This window comes from Pteronotus mesoamericanus, unplaced genomic scaffold, assembly GCF_021234165.1.
Source record: "Pteronotus mesoamericanus isolate MK-2021 breed Mesoamerican mustached bat unplaced genomic scaffold, CSHL_Meso_final scaffold_36, whole genome shotgun sequence".
NCBI lineage: Eukaryota > Metazoa > Chordata > Mammalia > Chiroptera > Mormoopidae > Pteronotus > Pteronotus mesoamericanus.
This window is the reverse complement of record NW_026555313.1, coordinates 16,294,284-16,317,590: the sequence shown is the minus strand read 5'-3', so window position 1 is coordinate 16,317,590 and position 23,307 is coordinate 16,294,284. Positions and strand designations below refer to the sequence as shown.

The window sequence follows — 23,307 nt, the reverse complement described above, 5'->3', positions numbered from 1 at the left end:
TCTGACTCCACAGCTAAATTTTTTTCTGTACTGCACCACCCTGTGCTGTGCATTTTCCCAGTTGCCAAGACTTGAAATCTGAGTTCATTTGTCAATGGAATATTAAGGACCCCAACTATGATTGTGTTTTGTTGTTTCTCCCTTTAGTTCTGGAAGTAATTGCTGTATAAATTTTAGGTGCTCCCTGATTGGGTGCATATATATTAAGAAATGTTATGTTTTCTTTATGTAGAGTCCCCCTTTTCATTATAAAATGTCTCTCTTTGTATCTTTTTACCTTTGTTATCTTGAAATGTTTTGTCAGATACAAGTATGGTTATACCCACTTTTCCATGGAGTCATTTTTACCCTTTCACTTTGAATCTACCTTTATCTTTGCAGCTTAGACATGTCTTCTTAAGGCAGCATGTGGTTGGGTTTTGTTTTTTTTATCCAGTCTGCTATTCTGTGCCTCTTTATTGGTAAATTGCATCTGTTTACATTTAGGGTAATTATTGTTGTATGAGGATTTCCTATAGCCATTTTATCCTTTGTTTTCTGGTACCTCTGTGCCTCCATTGGCTCTTTTCCTTTGTGCATCCATCTGTTGTTTTTGTTTAGTGGTAGTCCATACTTTTTCCTCACTTTTTTTAAGCTGTGTGTCTCAGTTTTGGGGTTTTTGTGTGTGGTTAATACTAGGTTTATGAAAAAGAAAGTTTCATATATACAGTAGTTGTTTTTTTTCTTTTGAGTGCATCTGATCTCTCTCCTTCTTTGCAAATTCAGACCTTTATCCTCCCTCTCCTTTTATGTTTTTGTTGTTACAAATTATCCCTGTGTATGCTGTAAGTTTTTTGGTGATCTTACTTGGAGTATTGTGACCTTTTGTTCCTTATTTTAGGTAGAATACCCCCTTGAGTATTTCCTGCAGTGGTGGCCTCCTGGTGATAAATCCCTTTAGCTTCTGTATGTCTGGAAAAGTCTTTATTTCTCCTTTCTGTTTAAAGGATAACTTTGCTGGATATATTATTCTTGGCTGGTAATTTCTTTTTTTCAGTAGCTTAAATATTTGGTTCCACTCTCTTCTGTCTTGTAGAGTTTCTGCTGAGAAGTCTGATGATAACCTGATGGGCTCTCCTTCATAGGTCACTTCCTTCTTTTCTGTGGATACTTTGAAAAGACTTTCTTTGTCATTAATTTTTTACAGTTTTAATACAGTGTGCCTTGGAGAAGTCTCTTTGGATTGAGGTAACTAGGTGTTCTGTTTGCTTCTTGGATTTGAGAATCTAATTCTTTCCATAGGTTTGGGAAGTTCTTCTCCACTATTTGCTTGAATAGGCTCTCCATTCCCTTCTTCCTCTCTTCTTTCTCTGGTATGCCTATTATTCTTATATTGCTTTTTCTGATGGAGTCAGATAGTTCTTGTAGAGTTCTTTTCATATTTTTATTTTTATATTCAGGTCTTTCTCTTCTTTCCTCTTTGTCATTTCTAGGTTTCTATCTTCAATACCACTAATTCTTTCCTCCATCTGGTAGTCTCCGTTTTCTGTGCTCACTAGTTTATTCCTGATCTCTTTTATTGAATTCTTCATCTCCAGGATTTGTTTTGTTCTTCTTTAAAGTTTTGATCTCTTTGGGAAAGAACTTGATTTGTTCATTAATTTCTTTTATGAGTGCATTAAATTGCCTGTATTTTCTTACATCTTGTTGAGTATTTTCAGAACTGCAATCTTGAATTCTCTGTCATTTATATCACATCACACAGTTCTGTGAAATCCCAGTGCTGACCTGTACAGCTGCCATCTGTACAGGTCACTAACTGTACAGGTCAGTGTCTAACTGTACAGGTACAAGTGTAGTTGCAATGCATCAGGGTGGAGTAGTCTAGGGAAATCCAGCCGCCTTCTTTGTTTTATTCTTTCAGTAATGGTGATCTTGGATCTCTGAGGAGTTCCCTCTCCATGCACCCAAACCAGGGATCAGCCACAGAGTGCACCCTTTGCTCAGGGGAAATAGTGATTCTATAGTAATAGATCTCAGGTTTACAAAAAATGTGCTTCACAACCTGACACCAAAGGTGATAGGAAGCAAGTTTTGAGAGTCTCTGGGGTGACAGGGCTCTATGGCTTTCTTTCTTTGTCTGGAATGCCAACTGTCTGACAGCTGTGGCAGAACCCCTGTGTTGTGTCTTTGCCCAGTCTCTTACCTCAGACACAGTTTGCACTGTTTGCGCCTGCAGGAGTGCCTACTGAGTCTATCTTCTCCTTCCAGCTGAAGGAAGTGCCAGCCACATCTGGCTTCCTCCCCACTCCAGCCTGAGCCTGCCCCTGCGCTTCTGGCTGCAAGACTGCATCAATGGCCAGTCTTAACGCTCCTCTGTCCTTGCCTTCCCCCACCCCTGTTTGTTCCTGCTTACCTACCTTTAGATGCTTGAATGTATGGATCTCTTAGGCATCCCTGTATGTTGAAGAAGGAATCCTTTGTTGAGTTATAGCTGTTCAACTTGTTAAAATTTCCAGGGGAGTGACCACGGGGATCTCTCATACTGCCATTCCTCTGATGTCACTGCAGATCAGTCTTAATAGCTTGATGCTAGACCTTAAGGAAGAAATAGTGAAGGCAACATACATATTCCTTGCTTAAGGAATTTAAGTGAAGGGAAGAAGAGTAAATGGTATTGGAAGAGGATATATTGGATTTCAAGTCAAGTTGGTAATATCATATCACTAAAATCTTAATGTATCATGAAAGGGAGAAATCAGTATTTATTTATTTGGCAGGGTGGGTGTAGGACAGTAGACTACATTTACTTATAATTAATGTATTTTAAATGTCCATTACACATCAATATGTTTAAAACAGAGCTCATTGCAGAAGCTCAGTATTTATATTTCTTGTGCATCGTGGGATACATAGTACTCTGATGGGTCCTGTGAAGAGAACAGTGTATTTTTGAGAAGACATCCTCTCATGTACCAGCTTTTTTTCTCACTATAATTGCTAGAGACTTTTTCTCAGTCCAGCATGAGGTATGTTTGAATCTACCTGTCTATACTCTAATTCCCTGTTTCTCTGTTAAATAGCTTACCTATTGCCTTTGACTTGCTGGTCATGAAATGCAGGTGGAAGAGTTTCTTTCATTGGTCACTGGTGGCCCTAATACTCTTTCTGGTGAGTTTTCTCATTTTCTTGTTTTGTTCTAAAGTTGTAATGAAAACATCTTAGGTTTTTAAAAAAATTTAGATTAATTTAATTTATTGGGGTAATATCTGTTAATAACACTATATAATTTCAGGTATGTAATTTTAAATGCATCATTTGTATATTCCACTGTGTGAAAGCAACTTCTGATGTGGGTATGAGAATATTAGGAGTTGATTTTGTTCTTTATTTTGAAGTTTATCCTATTAGCATTGTAAGAATGTTTCCAGAGCAAAAGTCTCCAATTGCAGTGTATTTTCTGCTCTGTTTCAGGTGCCTGTAGTGCTCATCGACAGCTATTATTATGGGATGTTGGTGATTGCACCAGTCAACATTGTTTTGTATAATGTCTTTACTTCACATGGACCTGATCTTTATGGTAAGGCCTTATGAGATTAGGAAAGAGTTAGGAAATAGCTTAATTTGCTTGGGCTTTGAAATTTTAATTCAGTTGCCTCATTTTATTACTTGAATATAGTGCAGTGATGATATGTTGCCACTAAATAATTCTCCTTGGTTAATGTGATATTTGGATTTAGCTTTTTGTTGGACCTACTGTCTGTTATTCTCAATTTCAAAGTAGTGAGGGCTCTGTTGAGTATACCATGGCTTTTGATACTACTCTTTTTTTTTAATTAAGAGTTCCTTTTTCCGCTTCTCAATTAGAAAATTAATACAATAACAACAATAGGAAAATGACATTCATAATCCCATAACCTCCAGATAGCTATTGTTAACACCTTGGAGTATATTTTTCCAGATATTTTCTGTACATATCCACATTTGGCATTATTTTTTGTTTTTTAAATTTGCATTACTTCAGTATCAGGCGTTGGGGGGGAAAGTTTGGAAAACCTTTAGACAAAGCGTAGCAAGTGGGGGGTGGGGTCAGCATGAGAGGGTAGGTAGTGTTGATGTAAAAAACGGTCCACACCTGTAGAGAATTCTTATAAGAATTTGAGTCAAACTGACAACACATGCTAGGAAGCAAGATCTCAAGTGCTGCAAAGAATAACAATTTTGCAGCTTTTATGCATTTGAAATTAAGGAAAGACCTAAGGAAGACTGCATGAGAGTGAGAAAAAGCAAGGCAGGATCTAATCAGGTTAAGATTAGCCCTCTCTTGAGGGTGATCATGTTTTAGAAGGAGGAGTCTGAAGAGAGTTATTTCAAAAGTGTGTTAACCTAGATGCACTGAAAGTGGATAGGCAGGGCTTGCTTAAGGAAAAGATAAGCCTTTTACTAAAAAATGTATATGCTTTGGTGTGACTACCTACCATGACCTGCCTAGTTATAAATTTATGATCAGATCAACCCAGTGAAGTTACTTCCCATAGAACCCCTTTTTTCATCCACAGTAGTTTGTCCAGTTTAGGGTTAAGAGGAAAAAAAAAAAAAAAGGAATGCCTTTTGTCTGGGGCTGTATTCATTCTCCAGTATACTGCCTTCTCCACCCCTCCCCTGATGTCTTTCTCTCAGTCAGCCTTTTTTTTTTTTTTCCCACTGCCAGCCGTTTGTCCCCTTGAGGGTATTTGAGTTGGTGAAGGCTACTGGAAAGATGAGCTAGAGAGAGCTTTCTCATGAGATGATGCAAAGGCAGTAAACAATTTATGAGACAGCTTTTTATTAAAATAAGTCTAGATTCTTCTGCCTTAATCTTTTGAAGTTTTTAGAGCATTTCACATATGATTGGCTTGGGGCTTTGCTCTGAAGCAGATTAATATTCTCAACACGTCTCTTAACAATTTAAGCCATACCCACCATTTTTCTGTGCCATCCTGCCAATAGAACCAACAGATGGAAGAACTTTAAAGTAAGCATATGAGTGAAATTTAATTGGGCCTCCTGGGATTTGGGAAATATTGTCCTTTTAGATGGCAAGTAACAGGTTAAAATAAACAGTGTTTTGTTCAGTGAATTGAATTCACAAACTGAATGGTTAAAATATGATTGCTAAGTGAAGGAATTTCAAAATGCTCCTTTATGGCTCCAGGATCCCAAAGGATGTGAGAAAAAGCTCCAGTTTTGAGCTTTTGCCTCTAGATGTCTCCCTTTAGCTACAGCTTGCATGTTTTTAATTGCCTCTTGTTTTAGTTTACTTGTAAATTTTATTTGATTCTATAAGACCAGGGAGACTTCTGTTAGACCCAGATTGCACATTAGAAATTTATTTACATGGAACCGATTAGAAACATGATATCCATTATGTATGGGTGAATAAATTGTGTTCATTTGAGTTTAATTTTGAAAAAATGGCTTTTCCACCATTTAAATGGGTTATTACATACTGATGTTGTGACTGCTTATTTGTAAAACTTTGTGTTAGAGCATATGAATGTTACATATTTTTTGTAGTTCTTTAGCTTGATGAAGTTTATAAATCTGGAAATCAGCAGGTTTGCAGGGAAAGTGAGAAAGGAGAAATAAATTCTGATTTAAATTTATGGTTCTAGTTTAACATTGGATGGGTGCAGGACCCCTGGGGTAGGTTTTGGGGATGCACAGAGCAGTGGCCAGCTTTCCTTGAACGTTGGCATCTGCTTTTCATTACGGCCCACATTTTACTGGGAATAATCCTTGGGACTGAGTCCACCTGCTTTGATGAACCTGGGATAGCCTCAGTTCGGATTTTGCTGTTTTGGATGTGAAGGAACTGATTGTCTTCCCAGTGATAAAGCTTTGCTGAGACAGTAGGAATTGTCATGCTGGCATCAATGGGGCTGATGCAGCGCTGCAGTCAGCCAGAAGGGGGAGTCGGTTCTTTATTTTTATTAAGGTAACATAGGCAGTATATTAGTACAAGAGTAGAATACAAATTTCAAGTGTACAACATTATAATTCGATATCTGTATACTTTATTGCATGCTTTTACACCATGAAAAGTCTGCTTTCCATGTGTTACTATCTATTTGACCTAGGAATTGTTTCTTGGTGGTACAATTTTTTGCGTTCGTACCTCCGTCTTTGAGTTAGACAATGCGGGGAGGGTTGATCTGCATTCTTTGAAAGAGCATTAACTCCTTTTTGCTTCAGCAAGCCTATAGAGAGAGTACTTCTCCCACCTTAGGAGTAGGCAGTCTTTATGTGTTCTAGGTCTTCAAAGAAGATTTGTCATGACTGAATGAATGATTGAATGAATGAACGAATGGACAAAGTCCGGAGTATCCATAAGATTACATCAGTTCCCTGATCACTATAATGTCCTAGAGCTACCTTGGTTAGACCTGTTGTGTATAGTAGGTTGGGGTTTTCTGCATATCAAATAAGAATAGTAAGTACTTTTAAATCCCAAAGTGTTTTACAATTGTCAGCTTATTTTGTTACAATTGGTGAGTCCATTTGATAAATATGAAAGACTTATCTTTTACTTTATGCTTTGGTGCTGTACAGTTGTCCACCAGTGAGACAGCATTTCTTTTGTCATGGAAACTCCAGCTCTATTACTTTACTTACATATTTGGCACTATTTGGCATTATTTTGACTATTTTGTAAGTCTCCTGTTCTGGGTTCATTAGCTATGGTAGGCACACAATTTCTTATTTCAAAATTTTTTGCATTCATCCCTTAGTGCTCTTTCTTACATACAGGAACATAATAAGCCTATAAATACTTCTTGAATGACTGGATAAATGTATTAAAGAAATGTTGACTAAATTGATTTTGAGCATTTATCCTGTGTCCTCATAGAACCTGCTGTCTAATAAGTCTACAGACACATGAATAGATAATTACAGTTCAATGTATTATGTGCTACAGTGAAAAGATACTTAGGGAATCATAGGAGCAAGTCCATCTGTTGGTGACAGGAAAATCTTCTCAGAGGTGGTTTTCTGGAGCTGAGCCTGGAAGGAAGAGTAGGGATTTGCCAAGTACACACTAGGTAGGTACATTATCAGACACATTGAATGTCAAGCGTAGGAACTACTGAGACAAAAAGACTGAATATTGAGCTCTTTAAAAAAAAAAAGTAGTTTAACAGCATTACCTGAATTTTAGGTAGAAACTACACAAGCATGAGCAAGATAATTTCAGTCTTTCCACTGCGATTTTAATAATATAAGCATTGATTCTACCTGTGGTTACTGGTTCTCAAATGGACCTTTCTATGCTTTCTTGGCCAGATAGCATATATTAATGACAGATTCTAGACCTGAGCGTGTCTTTTGAAGCCAGGGGAAGGAAGTAAAGTTTTCACAGCTATTAATAGCTTCTGTTTATGGAATGTCTACTATATACTAGAAATTTTACACATGCTCTCTTGTTCCCATTACAAAAGCTTGGTGAGATAGGCATTAATCCTTATTCCCAGATGACTAAACTGATGTATTGTTGGTGAGAGAGTTGCTACATAGTTAAATTAAGTGGCAGAAATGGGATAAGAGCTCAGGGTTGTCTTTCCACTGAAAACCACCTTAGCAAAACCCTGGGGTTTGGCTACCCAGATTTTACAGGGAGATGAGCTTGCAAAAAAACAGACTTGGAGGTAGTAGAAGGTAAGATCTAATCTACAGAATGGGTCAGAAGTTTACTTTTGAAGGTCTGGTACAGTTTGGCCTGGAGGGTGATCAGGACCCCTGCAGAGCTTTTATGGCAGAGGGCTCTCCTTCACCAGAGAGCGGTGCACCGGACCCTTGTCAACGACAAAGAATATTTGAAGGAGGTAAAGAACACTTGGCATATATGTAGGAAACTTCGAGGAGTGTAGACATAAAATTGCAAACTCATGGGCAAAACATCTTTATGGGGTCAAAGATTAAGGGGTAAAAGTTAGTGTTGCAATAAAGAAAGTGCTCATGACACTGATTTTTCTCTTATCCTTTTAACATATCAAGTTCTCAGATATTGAGGTGGGTAAGCACATTTGTGTAGTGAGTGAAGGGCGGTGCTCTCTGATGAGTACATAGGCAAAGGTAAAAGTAATGCCCTCTATTACAAGGCCCACGGTTTTGCATTCTCCCCATAGCAGAGAATGAAGCCCCAGAGGAGTCTTTTGAGGCCTGCTTGAGGTTGACTGCCAGCGGGAGCTCTTCTAGAGCTTTCACTTTTTTTTGTTCAATCTTGGTGGCTTTTCCTTCTCGGTGGTGCAGATTTGACACTTATAAGGATATGCTATAATTTACTACCTACAGTTCTATAAAATTGTAAGCCTATAAAGTGGTTCCCCTTCATTCAATCTATGGAGCAGAAACATCCTTTCTTTTAGTGTTTCTGAAAGCTCTCTTTAGCTCATTTGAATGAAAGGAATTGACTTTCTATAAAGAGGGAGGTTGGTGAGTCATTCCCTGCAGAGGCCCTGCTTCCAGCTTTCTCTCACCTTAACTTTTGCATCAGTTAAATTCTTAGCTTGTCGTTCTGGTGTAATTTTTCTGCCTAGTTCAGCTTTGATGCTTTCTGAGCAGCAGCCCTGAATACCTACCTGGAGATACAAGTTTTTACTGTTTTCTCTTTTAATGTCTCATCAAGGAAGATGTCTCATCAAGTAAGAGGAGGACACTGGCTAACAGAATTCACTATTTTTTTCCCTTTTTCCTTTGTTTTTAATACTGTTGTCACTCGAAACTTTTCCACTCTTGGCTTATACCCCAGTTTTTGACTCATCCTCCAGAAAAATAAGTCTATGATGAAATATTCACAGCCTAGCTATGAACTTGGGTCTATGAGCATGGGACACATAAAAATTAGAGTTTATCAACTTAGTACTTTTGGTTCTGCATCTCAGTTCAGTATACGTAGGTAAAAAGATCATCAGCCCTACAGGAGCATATAGTAAATTGTGGTAGAGACAAATATTTTCTGGAAACTAGAAGAGTTTTCCTGGAGAAGCACTATGTATCTGCAAGAATCAAAGAGAAAAAGATTTTTTTCTATTGATGCTTACTTAGCATCTGTAATAGATGATGTCAAAGATGTCCCCCTTTCTCCCTGGCCACTCTGGTTTTTCTCTTGTGGCTCAGATTTCCAGAATTTGTTAAGGAAAAAGGCGGGTCAAGGTTGATAGCCTGTCCTCCATCCACACTGGTAGTCAGCAGAGGATTGTGCAAAAACTTTTCCCTTTTCAGTCCTCCTAAAGAACTCAAGTTAGGAAATGTGTTGTTAAATATTAATTAAAATCCAGAGAAGACATATATTTCTGATAAAACCATCCATTTCTTTTCTGTAACCCAAAAGGGTATTTGTAAAGAATAACAAGATATAAATGTCTCTAATGAACTTGGCCTGGGCCAGGACTTCTGAATAGGCTGAATCGTTGTATTTAGACAGGAAGGAGTGAGCTTTCCCAACAGGTGACACACAGTTACACTTGAGCCATTCCTTAGGTACTCTCCTCTGTCTTACTCCTCCCCTAAGTATTTCTAGCATTATAGGTTTGGCTTCTAATCTTACTTTGCTGTGCAAGCTGCAAAAATGTCAGGTTTTTCTGTCTGTTCCTCTGCCTTCTGATTACCCTTTTAAGCAATGCTGATTGCAGGAAATCGCTGTGGTGCAAGGCGGGTGTCAAAACAGTGATTAAAACCCTTGCAAGTCATTCACTGCCTGATTGAAGTAATCCCCCAGAGGAGGAGAGCAGATGAAAAACCTCCTAAATGTATATGTGTGGTGTGAGAGGTGGGGGGCTGTTTCTTGTCATTTGAGTATAAGGATTTTGAGTTAAAGAATCAAAGTTACCGTGAGTAAGGCTTGTGTTTTTAGTCATTTTGTTTCATTCTGAATCTTCAAAACTTCTGAGCAGGGTCTGGGTCTCTGAACATTGTTTTCCTAAGGAAAAATAAGTTTAGCTATTTACCAAATGCAAGGTCCTCTGTATACATAACTATAAAATAGTGATTGGGCATATCAAGGAGAAATATGTAAATGGGATGAACAGGTGAGAGGAAAATGGGAAAGGCCTAAATAGCTCAATTCTACAAGCCTGCCCCGCCCCCACCGCTTCCCTTCAGATACCGATGGACTGTCCAGGTTGTCACCTGTGCTTCTGACCAACTAGCTACAGGTTGGAAGCTCCAACAACCCCCTCTATGGGTGCAATTAATTTGCTAGAGCAGCTCACAGAACTCAGAGAAACATGTTCTTAGGTTTACCACGTTATTTTAAAGGATCCAAGTGAATAGCCAAATCGAAGAGATTCATGGAGCAAGGTATGTGGGAAGGGGCTGGAGCTGCTGTGCATGTTACTGAACAATGGACCCATGGCGGGGGGTGTGTCCAGATGCTCTTACGAAAACAACATCCCCCTTCCTCAGGGTCCCTTGGTTGTGGGTCCTTTGCCTGCCACCCTTGGAATTATGGCTCTGAATGGAGGGTTTGGTGAAAAGGAACTATTTATTCAAAAGTTACACAGGTTTGATTAATGACTAAATGTCGCCCTTAAACCTCAAAATCTCTTTAAAACGATCACCAGCACACACAGTCCTTCCTCCCCCTCTTTGCCCAGTTAGGCCAGTTAGGCCAGTCAGGGGTACCATCCTTCAGAAGAAAAAGAACAGAAGTCCGGGGCTGGGCAGGCCTCTTGTGGTTCTCAACACCATCCACTGCATCGCCGTGATCTCCAGCTCTTAATCCATAACCATGGGGGCCCTGCTCAAGGCTCCCAGCCCCCATGGTGGCCCGTGGTGGGGTGGGGAGAATATATTTTTTTGGACACCCCAATCTCTGGACCCCGTTACAAATACCCTTTGAGGGAGCCCTGGCTGTGCCCTGTTACATGCTCTCTGCGCTCTCCTCACACCTCTGTGTGTTCACCAACCTGAAAGCCCTTCCTTTCAGATTGTTATGGAGGTTTCATTACATACGCTTGATTGATTAAATCATTGGCCATTGGCGATTGAACTTTATTACCAGCTCCTCTCCTCTCCCCTCCCCTTAGGTCAGTGTTCAGTGGGTCGGGTTGAAAATTCTGACCCTATAATCGCAGGATTGGTTCCCCTGGCAACCAGTTCACAACCTTAGGTTATCTAGGAACTTTCCTAAAGCCTCCTTATTAACATAGCAAAAGACACTTTATCACTCTCATCTCTAAGGAAATTCCAGGGGTTTTAGGAGTTCTGTACCAGAATGGGGATGGAGACTGAATACATGTTTCTTATTACAAATCACAATAGCATAACTAACCTGTTTAAATTATTTAGTTGTTCTGAAAAAGTAGTTGTCCCATTTGGGCATGGCTATTTGAACTAGATATAGTGGTCAGTATGGAAAATACAGTTTAATATTCGAAACTTGATTTCTGTCTAAATCTTGAACAATCCCATTCTCTTCCCATCTTCTGTCTTCTGCTCTTGTGCTTTCTGTGTGTGGCTGAGTGTGGAAAGAGTGGCCTCATGGACTCTCTTTAACTTGGGGCATTGGATCATCATTACTCAAATGGAGTACATTAGGAGTCAAACACTGTAATATGTATTGACGGCACCCTCTAATGATTTATTATCTCTTTGTCTCCCTCAGGTACAGAACCCTGGCATTTCTATTTAATTAATGGATTTCTGAATTTTAATGTTGTCTTTTCTTTGGCTCTCCTGGTCTTACCACTGACTTCTCTTATGGAATACCTACTGCAGAGATTTCATGGTGAGTGTCATAAGAGATCATAGTTTTTTGGGGAAGAAAGAGCAAGTAACAATGTATACCAAGAAGTGAAAAAGAATCTGCCTATGTATTCTCCATTTTCTTCCTATGGAAATAGTTGGCTTATTGAATTATCAGTCTGTCAAGATTACTTAGACCCCTTTGAAAATTTGGTTAATACTTGCAAGTTAAACTGGCAGAGAGAAGCTTTATAGCCCTTAAAGTAAGGAAGTCAATATAATTTACAGAACCGTACAGGGAGGCAAAAAACACTTACAATATCTCAGAAAACAAGCCTATTTGATTGAGTCTTATGTTTTTTAAAGAAGCATGAGTTAACATGGTAGATTGCTTAAGATAATCAATGCTAGAGGCAAACATTCTTTGGGAAATTACTTCCACCCAAAATCTGAAAACTAAGCCAAATTGGATCCTAAAATGAGAGAAGCTTTTGACTTCCTAAGAAGCACGATGGCCTTTGTTTCATTTTGCTTCTGTGTTTGCTGTACTGTGAAAATTTTAGTTTGTCATTTGCTTGCTCTGCTTCTGTATTGCACAGCCAGTGTTTTCTCAAGTTGTCATGGCTTTGGATATCTAGTGCCCTTTTATGGAGGGCAGATTTGCACAGAAATTTATATAACATTTGGAAAGATTTTATTTCAGACTTTTCAGTCTGATTTGGATGCCATGTGACTGAGCCCTCCATTCCACCCCTTATCCTGCTTTTCTACTATTCACGGTTTATGAAGGGTTTACTGTATTATAATAACAGATTGTGACAGCAGCCTTCAGAGTCACTTTTGTTTTGTGTGAGGACTGTTTTAACACAACTATTGCTGGTGAAAATGAGCTCTCGTGGTTTTAAGAGAAAAGAATTTCAAATAGCACATGCATAGAGAAGTTTAAACTTGATGGCAAGATTTTATTGGAATTAAGGGAATTAAACTTCAGAGACACAAAGGGCAGGCCGGCCTAGCAGCAACTGTCCTGAGGAAAATATATGGATGATTAACTCCACAGATTTTGGCTTAGCTCCAAAGAATAAGGTACCATTCAAACCATCCAACCCAACTTCCTGATTCTTCCTGGGCTTGAGTTGGGCCTTCCTCCCATCCAGTCCCTTTCCTGGACCTAGTGGGGTTCCATGCCCTCTGTTCAATCCAGTTACCTTTCCAGCATTTCCCAGGCTGGGCTCTGCCTCTCTGTGTCGTCACCCTGGCTCTCATTGCACAGGTCCGAAAGTAGAAACACCTCCCCCTGCGCTATCTTGACTTCTGTTGCTTATGCCAAAAAGCTCTATTATGTCATCTGGTTTCCACTGTGCATTGCCCAGCAGAAGAGTTCCCCCTTTTCCTCCCTCTGGGAATCTGGTACCCAACCAGCAGCACCCTCAGGGAGATTTTCCTGTCTGCCCTGGATTAATTTTCCTCAGTGGCAGTCTCCTGGAGTGTGTGAATGAATCTGTTTACACTATAGCTTCCTAGCAAACTCAATGTAATGCTGTCCTAATATCTGCTTCAGCTTTCCAGTTTATTAAATTAAGCTTAATATTTATTTAGCTTCCTAATTTATTAAGCTTAATTCCTTGTGCTTTCTTTTTTATGTTAACAATTAGCTAACTACAGTTACATTTCCTGCTGTGAAGATCTTGGGCCTTGTAATCTTATAAGGGTAAATGGATGAAGGTCTAGTCCTCTGTAGCTGCTTTTTGCTGTCAGAGGTATTAGTCCTGCCTATTCCCAGGCCCAGAGGGTCTTCTTATCTGCTAACATAAGAAAGGAGCAAAAAGGGAAGGATGGTCTTTATGCAGGGAAGGGGGACTTTGCAAAGTCCAAGTTAGTCAAGCTGTGCCTGGAAGGCAGCATACATGATGTCTAGAGGATGGTGATGTTGATAAGCTGGGTTCCTTGTTGTGTTCTAGCGGTGATAAATTTGACAAGAAGGTTAAAAAACACAGTCCAGAAATGAGGAGGATTATAGCAACTAAAGGTCTGCTGAGAGGCAAGAACCAGATGATAGAGGGAGGGACTAACTTGATAACATCTCAGATTAGGTTTGGAGGAGTGGCTTCCCTGGACCAAGGCGTGTCACACCTGTCTGAAGCCCTCTCATTTGCCATACTTAACTCAAATTCTGCTTGGGAACATTCTAAGATTTCCCTCACAAAGACCTTTGGGTTTTTTCTGTCTGAACCATTAGGGCAGAAAAGGAAAGAGGTTTCAAGTGAAACCAATAGACTGCCTCATACTTCATTGGCACTACCATCTAGTCCTGACCACGAGTCAATCCAGCCAAACTGTTAAGTCTTACTTCAGGAGAAGATGATACACATGGGCTTCTCAAGAGAGGCCTATGCTGTGTAAACAAGCGACCAGGTAAATAAGCTCATAGGCATACATCCTCCGAAAACAGCGGGAAGAACAGAAAGGTTAATGAACACAGCAAATCATAAACCAGTTTCTGAATCTGCAAGACTATCAGTTGAGAAGACTTCCAAATGCAAGGCTGTGCTGGTATAAAAGCAAGCAGTGACTGCTGGGAGAGGGGAAATCCCCCAGCCAGGGCCTGGGCAGTGGACCTGAGTGCCCTCCTGGCCATGGAGACAGGAGGCTCCTGCTGCTGAGCCACAGGAGGCGGAGAGCCTGTGCCACAGTCTGAGAGCCAGAAAAAACAAAGGGGAATGGAGCTTTTCCCCTTTGCTCACAGCTCAGCTGGGCTTGTCAGTGGCTGTGGGAAGTCCCCTTTCCTATGCAGAAGATGGGGATATAGCAGTTGGGTGCACTTGGGGTTTCATTTGCCAGGAGTAAAATCCAAGGCAGCAGAGGGTGCGTGCTTGCTCCTTGCATTCTGTGTTCCACTGGCACCCATATGCTCATTGCCCTATAGGAACCCACAGCACTGGGGTGATTTTGCACATGGAAGAGGTTATTTCCAAGCTGCAGTCTGAGCTGCATGGGGGTGAAACAGAGATATAATAAAAGGAAGAAATACAGGTAGTAGCAGAGAGGTGGGGAGAGACAAGTAAAGTGAAGATCTAACAGTTTTCTTTTTTTCTTTTTTAATCCTCGCTCGAGAGTATGTTTATTGATTTTAGAGATAGGAGAATGTGGGGAGAGAGAAAGACTGGAGGGAAGAGAAAGAGAAACATCGATCTGAGAAAGAAGCATGAATTGGCCTTCTCTCGTACACACCCTGACTGAGGATTGAACCTGCAACCTTTTTGGTGCATGGGACAAACCTCCAGCCATATGAGCCCCCTTGCAAGGGCAAAAATTGAGCAGTTTTCTTACCACGAGCCAGAGTTCCTCCTACTTCTGCTGGCTCACCACATGTTGTTCTTGGAAGTGGACTCCTTGCAGTGTCTTGAGAAAAAGCATTTTCAGGGACCCACAAGGGAGAATGAGGTCTGGTAGTAAGATTAACTTGGGTGCTTGTTGCAAAATTAAAAGAGTGCCCTTCCCAGGAGAACCCAGTTCTCAATGTCCCATCTGTATCTGTTGCACCAAGGAAAAAGTCCAACCATGTCTTCAGCAAGGCCAAAACAAAGGCCAGGGCCCAGAGTTTCTGTGTGGTCTCAGTACCCATCTGCCTAGCTTATTAGCTCATGTTCTCAGCTGTGCTGTTGTATCCAGGCTCTTACCTGAAGTCTGCGTTTGGAGTTCAGCCATGTGACTGCTAAGGCCACATGGCTATGTAGGGAGAACACTTGAGCGAGTGAGACAAGTTAGAATCACCAAGAGAAAGGGGAGGGGGTTTCGTTGTTCCCCTGGTGTTATAAACTGGAGCTTTTTAAAAATAACCAGTCAACTTCCCAAGCTTTCAGGGTTTATGATGGGTCCACCCCCTAGTCGGATGGTCAGGCTTCTATGCTGAAGCACCTCCCTGTACACCCTGCAACAAGTGCTCCTTGGGAGATTTCCTGTATACTCTGAGGATTAAGTCTCCTCAGAGCAGCAGTCCTCTGGAGTGTTTGTATGAGTCTGTTTATGCAATAGCTTCTTAGTGAACTCAGTGGAATGCTGCTCTAATATCTGCTTCAGCCTCCCAGTTTATTAAGCTTACTGTTTGTTTCAACTCCCTAGTTCCTTAAGCTTAATATTTGAATTAGCTAACTACACTAACATAACTATAATGCCATTATTCTAACAAAACTAAGTCATTCCTTAATATCATTTAATATCAAATTGATATTCACGTTTTCTACATTGTCTGAAAAAATGGTTTTTTACAGTTTGTTTTAAAGCAGGATCTAAACAAAGGTCATATGCTGAAGTTAATACTATGTTTCTGAAGCTTTTTAAGAGGTTCTCCACTCTCACCTTTTTTCTCCTGAAGATTTCTAAGGAAACTAGGTCATTCATCTTGCAGTGCCCCATGTTTGTATTTAGCTGTTTGTTCCATTGAGGTGATAATTTATTCCTCTATTTCTTGTATTTCTCAAGGATCACTTTTTCTTTTTTTGAAAAGTAACATTTTTTTCCTGACTATAAAAATAATTTATGCTTGTGGAGAATTCGGAAATGTTTGTAATGTAAGTATAAAAACAGTATATTAAGCTGTTTTCTGTAGTATGAATCCAGTTTGGTTTAAAAATGTGTAATGTCCACCTAGTAAGAAAATTAGTGCTGTTTTTTATTTATACTTTTTATGTATTTTATAATAGCAACAATACTTTTTAAAAGGAAAAATATATAAAGAAGAAAGAAAAGTTACCCACTTATTCCATCATGTAGTACAACTGTGGTTTTGATTTTATATATTATATGGACATTTCAAAATTTTAGGCTGTATTTTAAAAATACATTGGTTAGCCTTTGAGACACAGAAGAGAAAAGGATTGTTTACTTGTAAAAGATAGAGTATTTTCTTTCAATTAAGAAAATTCCAACATAAAATATGAGGTCTGTCCGGAAGGTATCCAGCCATGTACTATGAAGACTGGACCTTTATTGGAAAAGATACAAGATACAAGAAACACTGTACATAGGACAATGATGCTTCAGTCCCCTTCAAAGTAGGCACCTTGGGACCTCACACAGTTCTCCCAATTGTCATTAGCTGCCCTGTCACATTTCCTGAATCTCATCAATGGTCTGAAATCTCTTCCCTTTCAAAGGTGATTTTAGTTTTGGGAAAAGCCAGAAGTTGCAGGGCACCAAATCTGGGCTGTAGGGGGGCTGAGTCACCTGGGTGATTTGATGTTTTGCCAAAAAACTCTGCAGGAGACAAGATACTTGAGCTGGTGCATTATTGTGGCAAAGCTGCCAATCACCATTTTCCCATAGCTGCAGCCTTCTGGATCATCGTAATAGCTTCGAAGGAGGACTCTTAAGCTTAATGCAAAATCAGATGCAGATTGGTTGATCTACTTAGTCATTTTGAATGTGATGGCCACATAGTACACATGCTTACTCAATGGCGTCTACTGCCCCCACTGACTAGTACACTGAAGTTGTCATTGTTTACACATATGCATTCCAGTCCACTCTCCTTGGCTGCTATGCTACGTTGATATTGCACATAACTGTTCTCATTTTATTAACAATGGCTGGACTTTTTCTGGACATATCTCGTATTTCCTAGGAAGGGATAAATCCTAAATTATAGCCTGAAATCTCATGATAAAAATCTTAGAGTGGAAAGTTTAAGAGATAACCTTGTTATTGCAGCTCAAGAAGTTTTATCCCTATAGAGTTTCTTCAGGAATACATATAATTGCCCTGACCATTGTGGCTTAGTTGGCTGGGTGTCATCCCACAAAGCGAAAGGTAGTCAGGTTGATTCCTGGTCAGGGTACATGCCTGGATTGCAGGTTCAGTTCCTGTTTGGGATGTATATGAGAGGCAACCGATCTTTGTTTCTCTCTCAGATTGATGTTTCACTCCCTCTCTTTTCATCTCTCTAAAAATAAATTAATAAACTCTTTTATAAAAATACAGATAATTTAGGCCCTGGCTGGGTGGCCGAGTTGGTTAGAGCATCGTACCAATATGCCATGTTTGTGGATTTGATCTCCAGTCAGAGCACACACAAGAAGCAACTAATGAATGCATAAATACATGGAACAACAAATATTTCTCTCTCTCTCTCTAAAAATCAATCAATAAACTTTAACAAAAAAAATACAGATAATTTAGGCATGCAAAATTAAGCATTGCTAAGGTGGATTTTTTAAATTAAAAAATCAGTTTTTAAAAATTTTATTTTATGGTGGATCATGATGACAGTCATTTCTTCTGAACTTGTTCATTGTAGACATAATGGACAACAGGGGGTGCTCTCTCTCTACCACTTGCCAGTGATTCTATACACGGCTCATTATCAGTAACATAAACACAGTAGGAGATGCCTTCACTGTGGGTTGCAGGCTTATCCCTTAGTGTGCATGTACCTAACCATAAGAACTTTCCAACAGGTGTTTGGTTTTAGTGTTTGTTAAATTCCTTTAATTCTTTCACATGCTTTAAGTACATTTTGGTTCCAATTTTGGGATTCAGAGTGGATGAGTATGTGTAGAAGAGAAAAGAAAACTTGATCAGTAAACTTCCTTTAAGTTGGGGGTTTTTTGTTGTTGTTGTTGTTGTTGTTGTTTTAGCTTTGAAATAGCTCTTTGTCATTTGTGGCTTAACAAAAATCAGTGATGGGTTTGAGAATCTGGCTCCTGTTTGTTTTCCTTTCATCTGTAGCTATTTGAACAGACCTATCAGTGTATAAATAAGAAGATTAATGTATTCAACAGAACATAGAAATTAAAACCCAAGAATGAGTTTATGTTATGCTTTTGTTAATCTCAGGAACCTTTAGTCTTAGTAGCAGGACTCATTAAAGAGAGATGTTTTTTCTTCATTCAATGTACAGATTAAGTTCTATTAGCCATTCACCTGACTTTCATTTGTTCTAGCCAAATCTAGTGTTGTGCCTCCATTTAGACATTGGATCTCTTTGGAGAGCTTAGTTAGGCGTATATGTACCTCTTTGTACTTCTTTACTGCATTGGAGAAGGTGTGAATACAAGAATTGAAACACTTCATAGGGTGTCCTAGGCCATGTTTTCACATTTGAGATGAAGAGAACAGTGAAACTCAATATGTTGTTTTATTCCAGTATGGTGAAAGGTGGATATTTTTCTGTGTCTTGCAGTTCAGAATTTAGGCCACCCATATTGGCTTACCTTGGCTCCAATGTATATCTGGTTTATAATTTTCTTCATCCAGCCCCACAAAGAAGAGAGATTTCTGTTCCCTGTATATCCACTTATATGTCTCTGTGGTGCTGTGGCCCTGTCTGCACTTCAGGTAAGTTTAAGGAAAATGTGTATCTGCTTCATTCTGTTTCACATTTTAAACTGTTCCTTAAGTTTAAAGGCAAATTACAAAATGCTTCCACTTAAGATATTTTATCCATTCATTAAACCTAATATGGAGCATATTACTAAATCTTTATGTGGTGATTGCTTAGCTGTTGATTGTAATCTTTTTTTGCTGATGACATATTTGCAGTGTTAATTTGTGTGTTATTTGTCTTTGTTGCCAACCAGAATCCAAGTATATTTTCAAGTCATTGTATGGGCCTACCACCAAATGGTGGCACCCAAGCAGAGCTAATGGAATGTCCGCTCTTCAACGATGGACAGCTAAGCCATCGTACAGAAAAAACCAAATGAACTTTCTGGCCAACCCAATAGTGTACCCATAGATATGGGTAACTGTCACTACATTCAACATTAGAACATTTTCATCACTTTGGAAACCCTGTACTCTTTTAGTTTAATACTGAAATAGGTTTTACACTTATTTCAGTATTATAAATAATGCTATGATAAATATCTTTGTTTAGGTATTTGGATTATTTACTTAAGACAGATTTCCCAAAATATATAAGGAGTCTAAACACATCTGTGGTGCTTGTTATGTATTGCAAATTGCTTTCCAAAAGTAGTTCTAGTCTAGGAGAGAAAGGAGAAAGGAAAGAAATCTATTGGGGTGGTTCTCAAAGACTGTAGAATTCATGGATGACTAGGTCTGTCCAGAAAGTATCCATCCTTGCAATATGAAAAATAGGTATGTTTATTTTAGAAGATAAAAGATATGAAAAACATTGTACACAGGACAATGACGCCTCAGTCCCCTTCAAAGTAGGCACCTTCGGACCTCACACAGTTCTCCCAATCGTCATTAGCTGCCCTGTCTCATTTCCTGAATCTCATCAATGGTCTGAAATCTCTTCCCTTTCAAAGGTGATTTTAGTTTTGGGAAAAGCCAGAAGTTGCAGGGCACCAAATCTGGGCTGTAGGGGGGCTGAGTCACCTGGGTGATTTGATGTTTTGCCAAAAAACTCTGCAGGAGACAAGATACTTGAGCTGGTGCATTATTGTGACAAAGCTGCCAATCACCATTTTCCCATAGCTGCAGCCTTCTGAATCATCCGAATAGTTTCAAAGGAGGAGTGTTCAAGCTTAGCGCAAAATTTGATGTAGATTCACTGTTCTACTCACTCAGTTATTTTCAATGTGATGGTCACACAGTACACATGCTCACTCAATGGTGTCTACCACCCCCACTGACTAATACAGTGAAGTCATCATTGTTCATATATGCACATTCTAGTCCACTCTCCTTGGCTGCCAGGCTACATTGATGTCACACATAACTGTTCTCATTATAGTAACAATGGCTGGACGTTTTCCAGGCACCTTGTATGTATAAATATATTGTGATAATATTCATTTAGTTTATATAGTTTAGCAGATAATTAACAGCCTTTTCCTAATGTTTTATGAGAGAAATTCCTTTTTCTTCTTGTTTGGTCATGAGATATTTTGTTGATACTAAAAACTGTGATGAAAACTTATCTGCAAGAAAAGTAAAGATTAATACTCTGTATCAAAATAGGTTGATACTTTAAATGTCAAAGAAGCTATGAAGAAGAATTTAAAATTTAAAAAAGAAATGATTAGCACTTTAAGCACTTAGAGAAGTATCCAAATAATTTCCCTATGAAACTACTGAGATTTCATTCTCCGGAAGCCTCCTAGCCAGGCTGACCGAAGATTGTCTTAACGGAGTTTGCATTAATCTTAGAATTCGGAGTGGGTACCTCACTGTTTGCATGTGCTCAGATCTTTGATATAACCTCTTTTGCCGCTTTTTCCTTCTTTGTTTTACTATGAAGTTTTCTGGATGTATATATTCTGCAAGGTATATCTATTTTTTTCAATACAGTTTTCTTTCCTTCTAGAAATGTTACCACTTCATGTTTCAGCGATACCGCCTAGAGCATTATACTGTGACTTCAAATTGGTTGGCATTAGGAATACTGTTCCTGTTTGGACTTTTATCCTTTTCTCGTTCTGTCGCTCTGTTCAGAGGTAAGTGTACTGAGAATACCTTCACCCATACTCATGAGGCACTTCACCTAGGGTTTTGCTTAATGTGTGATTGTTTAAAGCAATTCAGCTTAACCTGGGAGGAGGACTTTGCTGTAGGGAGAACCTGTGGACTTAATATTAAGCCTGGGAAGTGACTTCTGTATCTTCGGATTGAAGAGGAAATTGAGTATTCCTTTAAGTGTGATTAACTGTAATTTTTTCTCTTTTCTTGACTTTTTTTCCTTTAGAAGGATGATTTTTCTTATTAAGGAAGTTTTAAACTTAGGGTGCATATTTGGGGCTCAAATCCTGTGATTACATATTTTTTATGATCTTTAATTTCACATAGATTATAGTGGGACATTAACATGTATCATAATTACATGTCAGAATCTCATGTTACTCATTTTTGGCTTTCACAAACCTTTCTCCCTTACAGGCTATCATGCACCCCTTGATTTATATCCAGAATTTTACCGAATTGCTACAGACCCAACCATTCACACTGTCCCAGAAGGACGACCTGTTAATGTCTGTGTAGGAAAAGAGTGGTATCGATTTCCTAGCAGCTTCCTCCTGCCTGATAAGTAAGTTGTCCTTTAATCCCAGAGTTTTAAATCAAGTAAAGTAGCAAATTCTACAGCAATGTCTTCTTAAAGTTTCTTTTATCTTGGATTTTTCACAAAAAGTTTTTTTAATTATTATCTCAGAGAGCTGTGGGGCCTGTACGGTGTACCCACTGCCTAGGTTCAGTAGACTGAAGACTGTGTTTGGTATGCACCCTGCACTGCCCTTCCCTCAGAGGTCTGGGAAATTCTAAAATCACTTCGGCCTCTGGGCTCCTGCTAGTGGCTCTCCCTGGGGATTCATATTTTAATTTCTATAATCTGACATTAATTTACTTCTAAAAGTGGCCTAGAAACTTTAGCAAGAAATGTTTTCATTTTTATTTATATGTTTTATTTAAAAATTTTTAATTGACTTAAGAGAGAGAGAGAGAAAGAAAGGAGAGAAACATCGATTTGTTATTGTTCCACTCATTTATGCATTCACTGGTTGCTTCTCATATGTACCTTGGCTGAAGATCAAACCCGCAACCTTGGCATATGGGGATGACACTCTAACCAACTGAGCTACCCGGCCAGGAAAAGAAGAGTGATTTTAGAGAAGAAATATTTATTATCCAACAATAGTGCAAGTTTCCCACCAATGTATGGATATTAGAGGAAACTGTGGTTAAGACATCTGTACCACTTTTCTTTAAGCTCCCAGATGTTAGATGGGATAGCATAGGTTCTGGAGTTCCTTCTATTTGTTTAGTTTGGACAGAGAAGAGTCCTATTTCTTGAAAATGGAGTCATCTTGCTCCATTTGGGGACTGACTTTAACAGATTAGCTGGCAGTGGTATCTTGTGCTTGATGAAGATCCTGTATCAGCCATTAATGATTAAATCACAACTTATGTTTTAAGTGTTAACTTTACCTTTTCCTTTCCATTTGAAATAGTTTCAGAACTAAAGATACTTTTGATGATTACAAGTCCTCCCATAGTGAGTTCTTAAATTTCATTCTTTTCTCTATACACCTGATGAATTTTCTTTAATCTTGATAAGTTGTAATTGGCAATAAACTTTGATGCTTCCCTGGTGTTTGATGGTGTGACCATTTGGTTATATATTCATTGCTGAGAATTGGTGAAATGGGTTGAGAGTTTAAAATTTCTCAATGAGCTTGGACTGAATTGTGACCTCTGCCTCTGTGCTCCCTGGTTAAGGTTTTAGTAAAAATATTTTTTCTCTTAGGGAAATGATGTATTTTTCAAATAAATTTGTTTGGCTTGTTTATTTCAAGTACATTTAGCAATTGAGCCCCCTGTGTTTTAGTTATTCTCATTATTTGTGTTTCTGACAGTTGGCAACTTCAGTTCATTCCATCCGAGTTCAGGGGCCAGTTACCAAAACCTTTTGCGGAGGGACCGCTGGCTACCCGGATTGTTCCTACTGACATGAACGACCAGAACCTGGAGGAGCCATCCAGATATGTAAGGGCAAAAACATTCTTCCTTTCACTGCTTCAGAAAGAGTTCTACCCCTAAAATCTGTTGGCATTCATATTAGAACATTGATAAAGTGGAAATTTCTTAGAAAGTGATTTCTTTAGGGTAAGGGATATAACAACTTTTGTTGAGAAAGAATGA

At 39.1% G+C, this 23,307-nt stretch overlaps 1 protein-coding gene across 2 annotated transcripts in view; it reads left to right on the top strand.

Moving 5' to 3' along the window:
* ALG9 (ALG9 alpha-1,2-mannosyltransferase) overlaps nucleotides 1-23,307 on the top strand; it is a 127,342-nt gene that overhangs the window by 31,053 nt on the left and 72,982 nt on the right. For both annotated transcript variants that reach the window (XM_054592624.1, XM_054592623.1), the window contains exons 7-13: nucleotides 3,063-3,150; nucleotides 3,454-3,559; nucleotides 11,624-11,746; nucleotides 18,884-19,038; nucleotides 20,981-21,110; nucleotides 21,550-21,697; nucleotides 23,022-23,151. In XM_054592624.1, coding sequence (XP_054448599.1) covers nucleotides 3,063-3,150; nucleotides 3,454-3,559; nucleotides 11,624-11,746; nucleotides 18,884-19,038; nucleotides 20,981-21,110; nucleotides 21,550-21,697; nucleotides 23,022-23,151 — 880 coding nt within the window. The remainder of the gene's footprint in view (nucleotides 1-3,062; nucleotides 3,151-3,453; nucleotides 3,560-11,623; nucleotides 11,747-18,883; nucleotides 19,039-20,980; nucleotides 21,111-21,549; nucleotides 21,698-23,021; nucleotides 23,152-23,307) is intronic.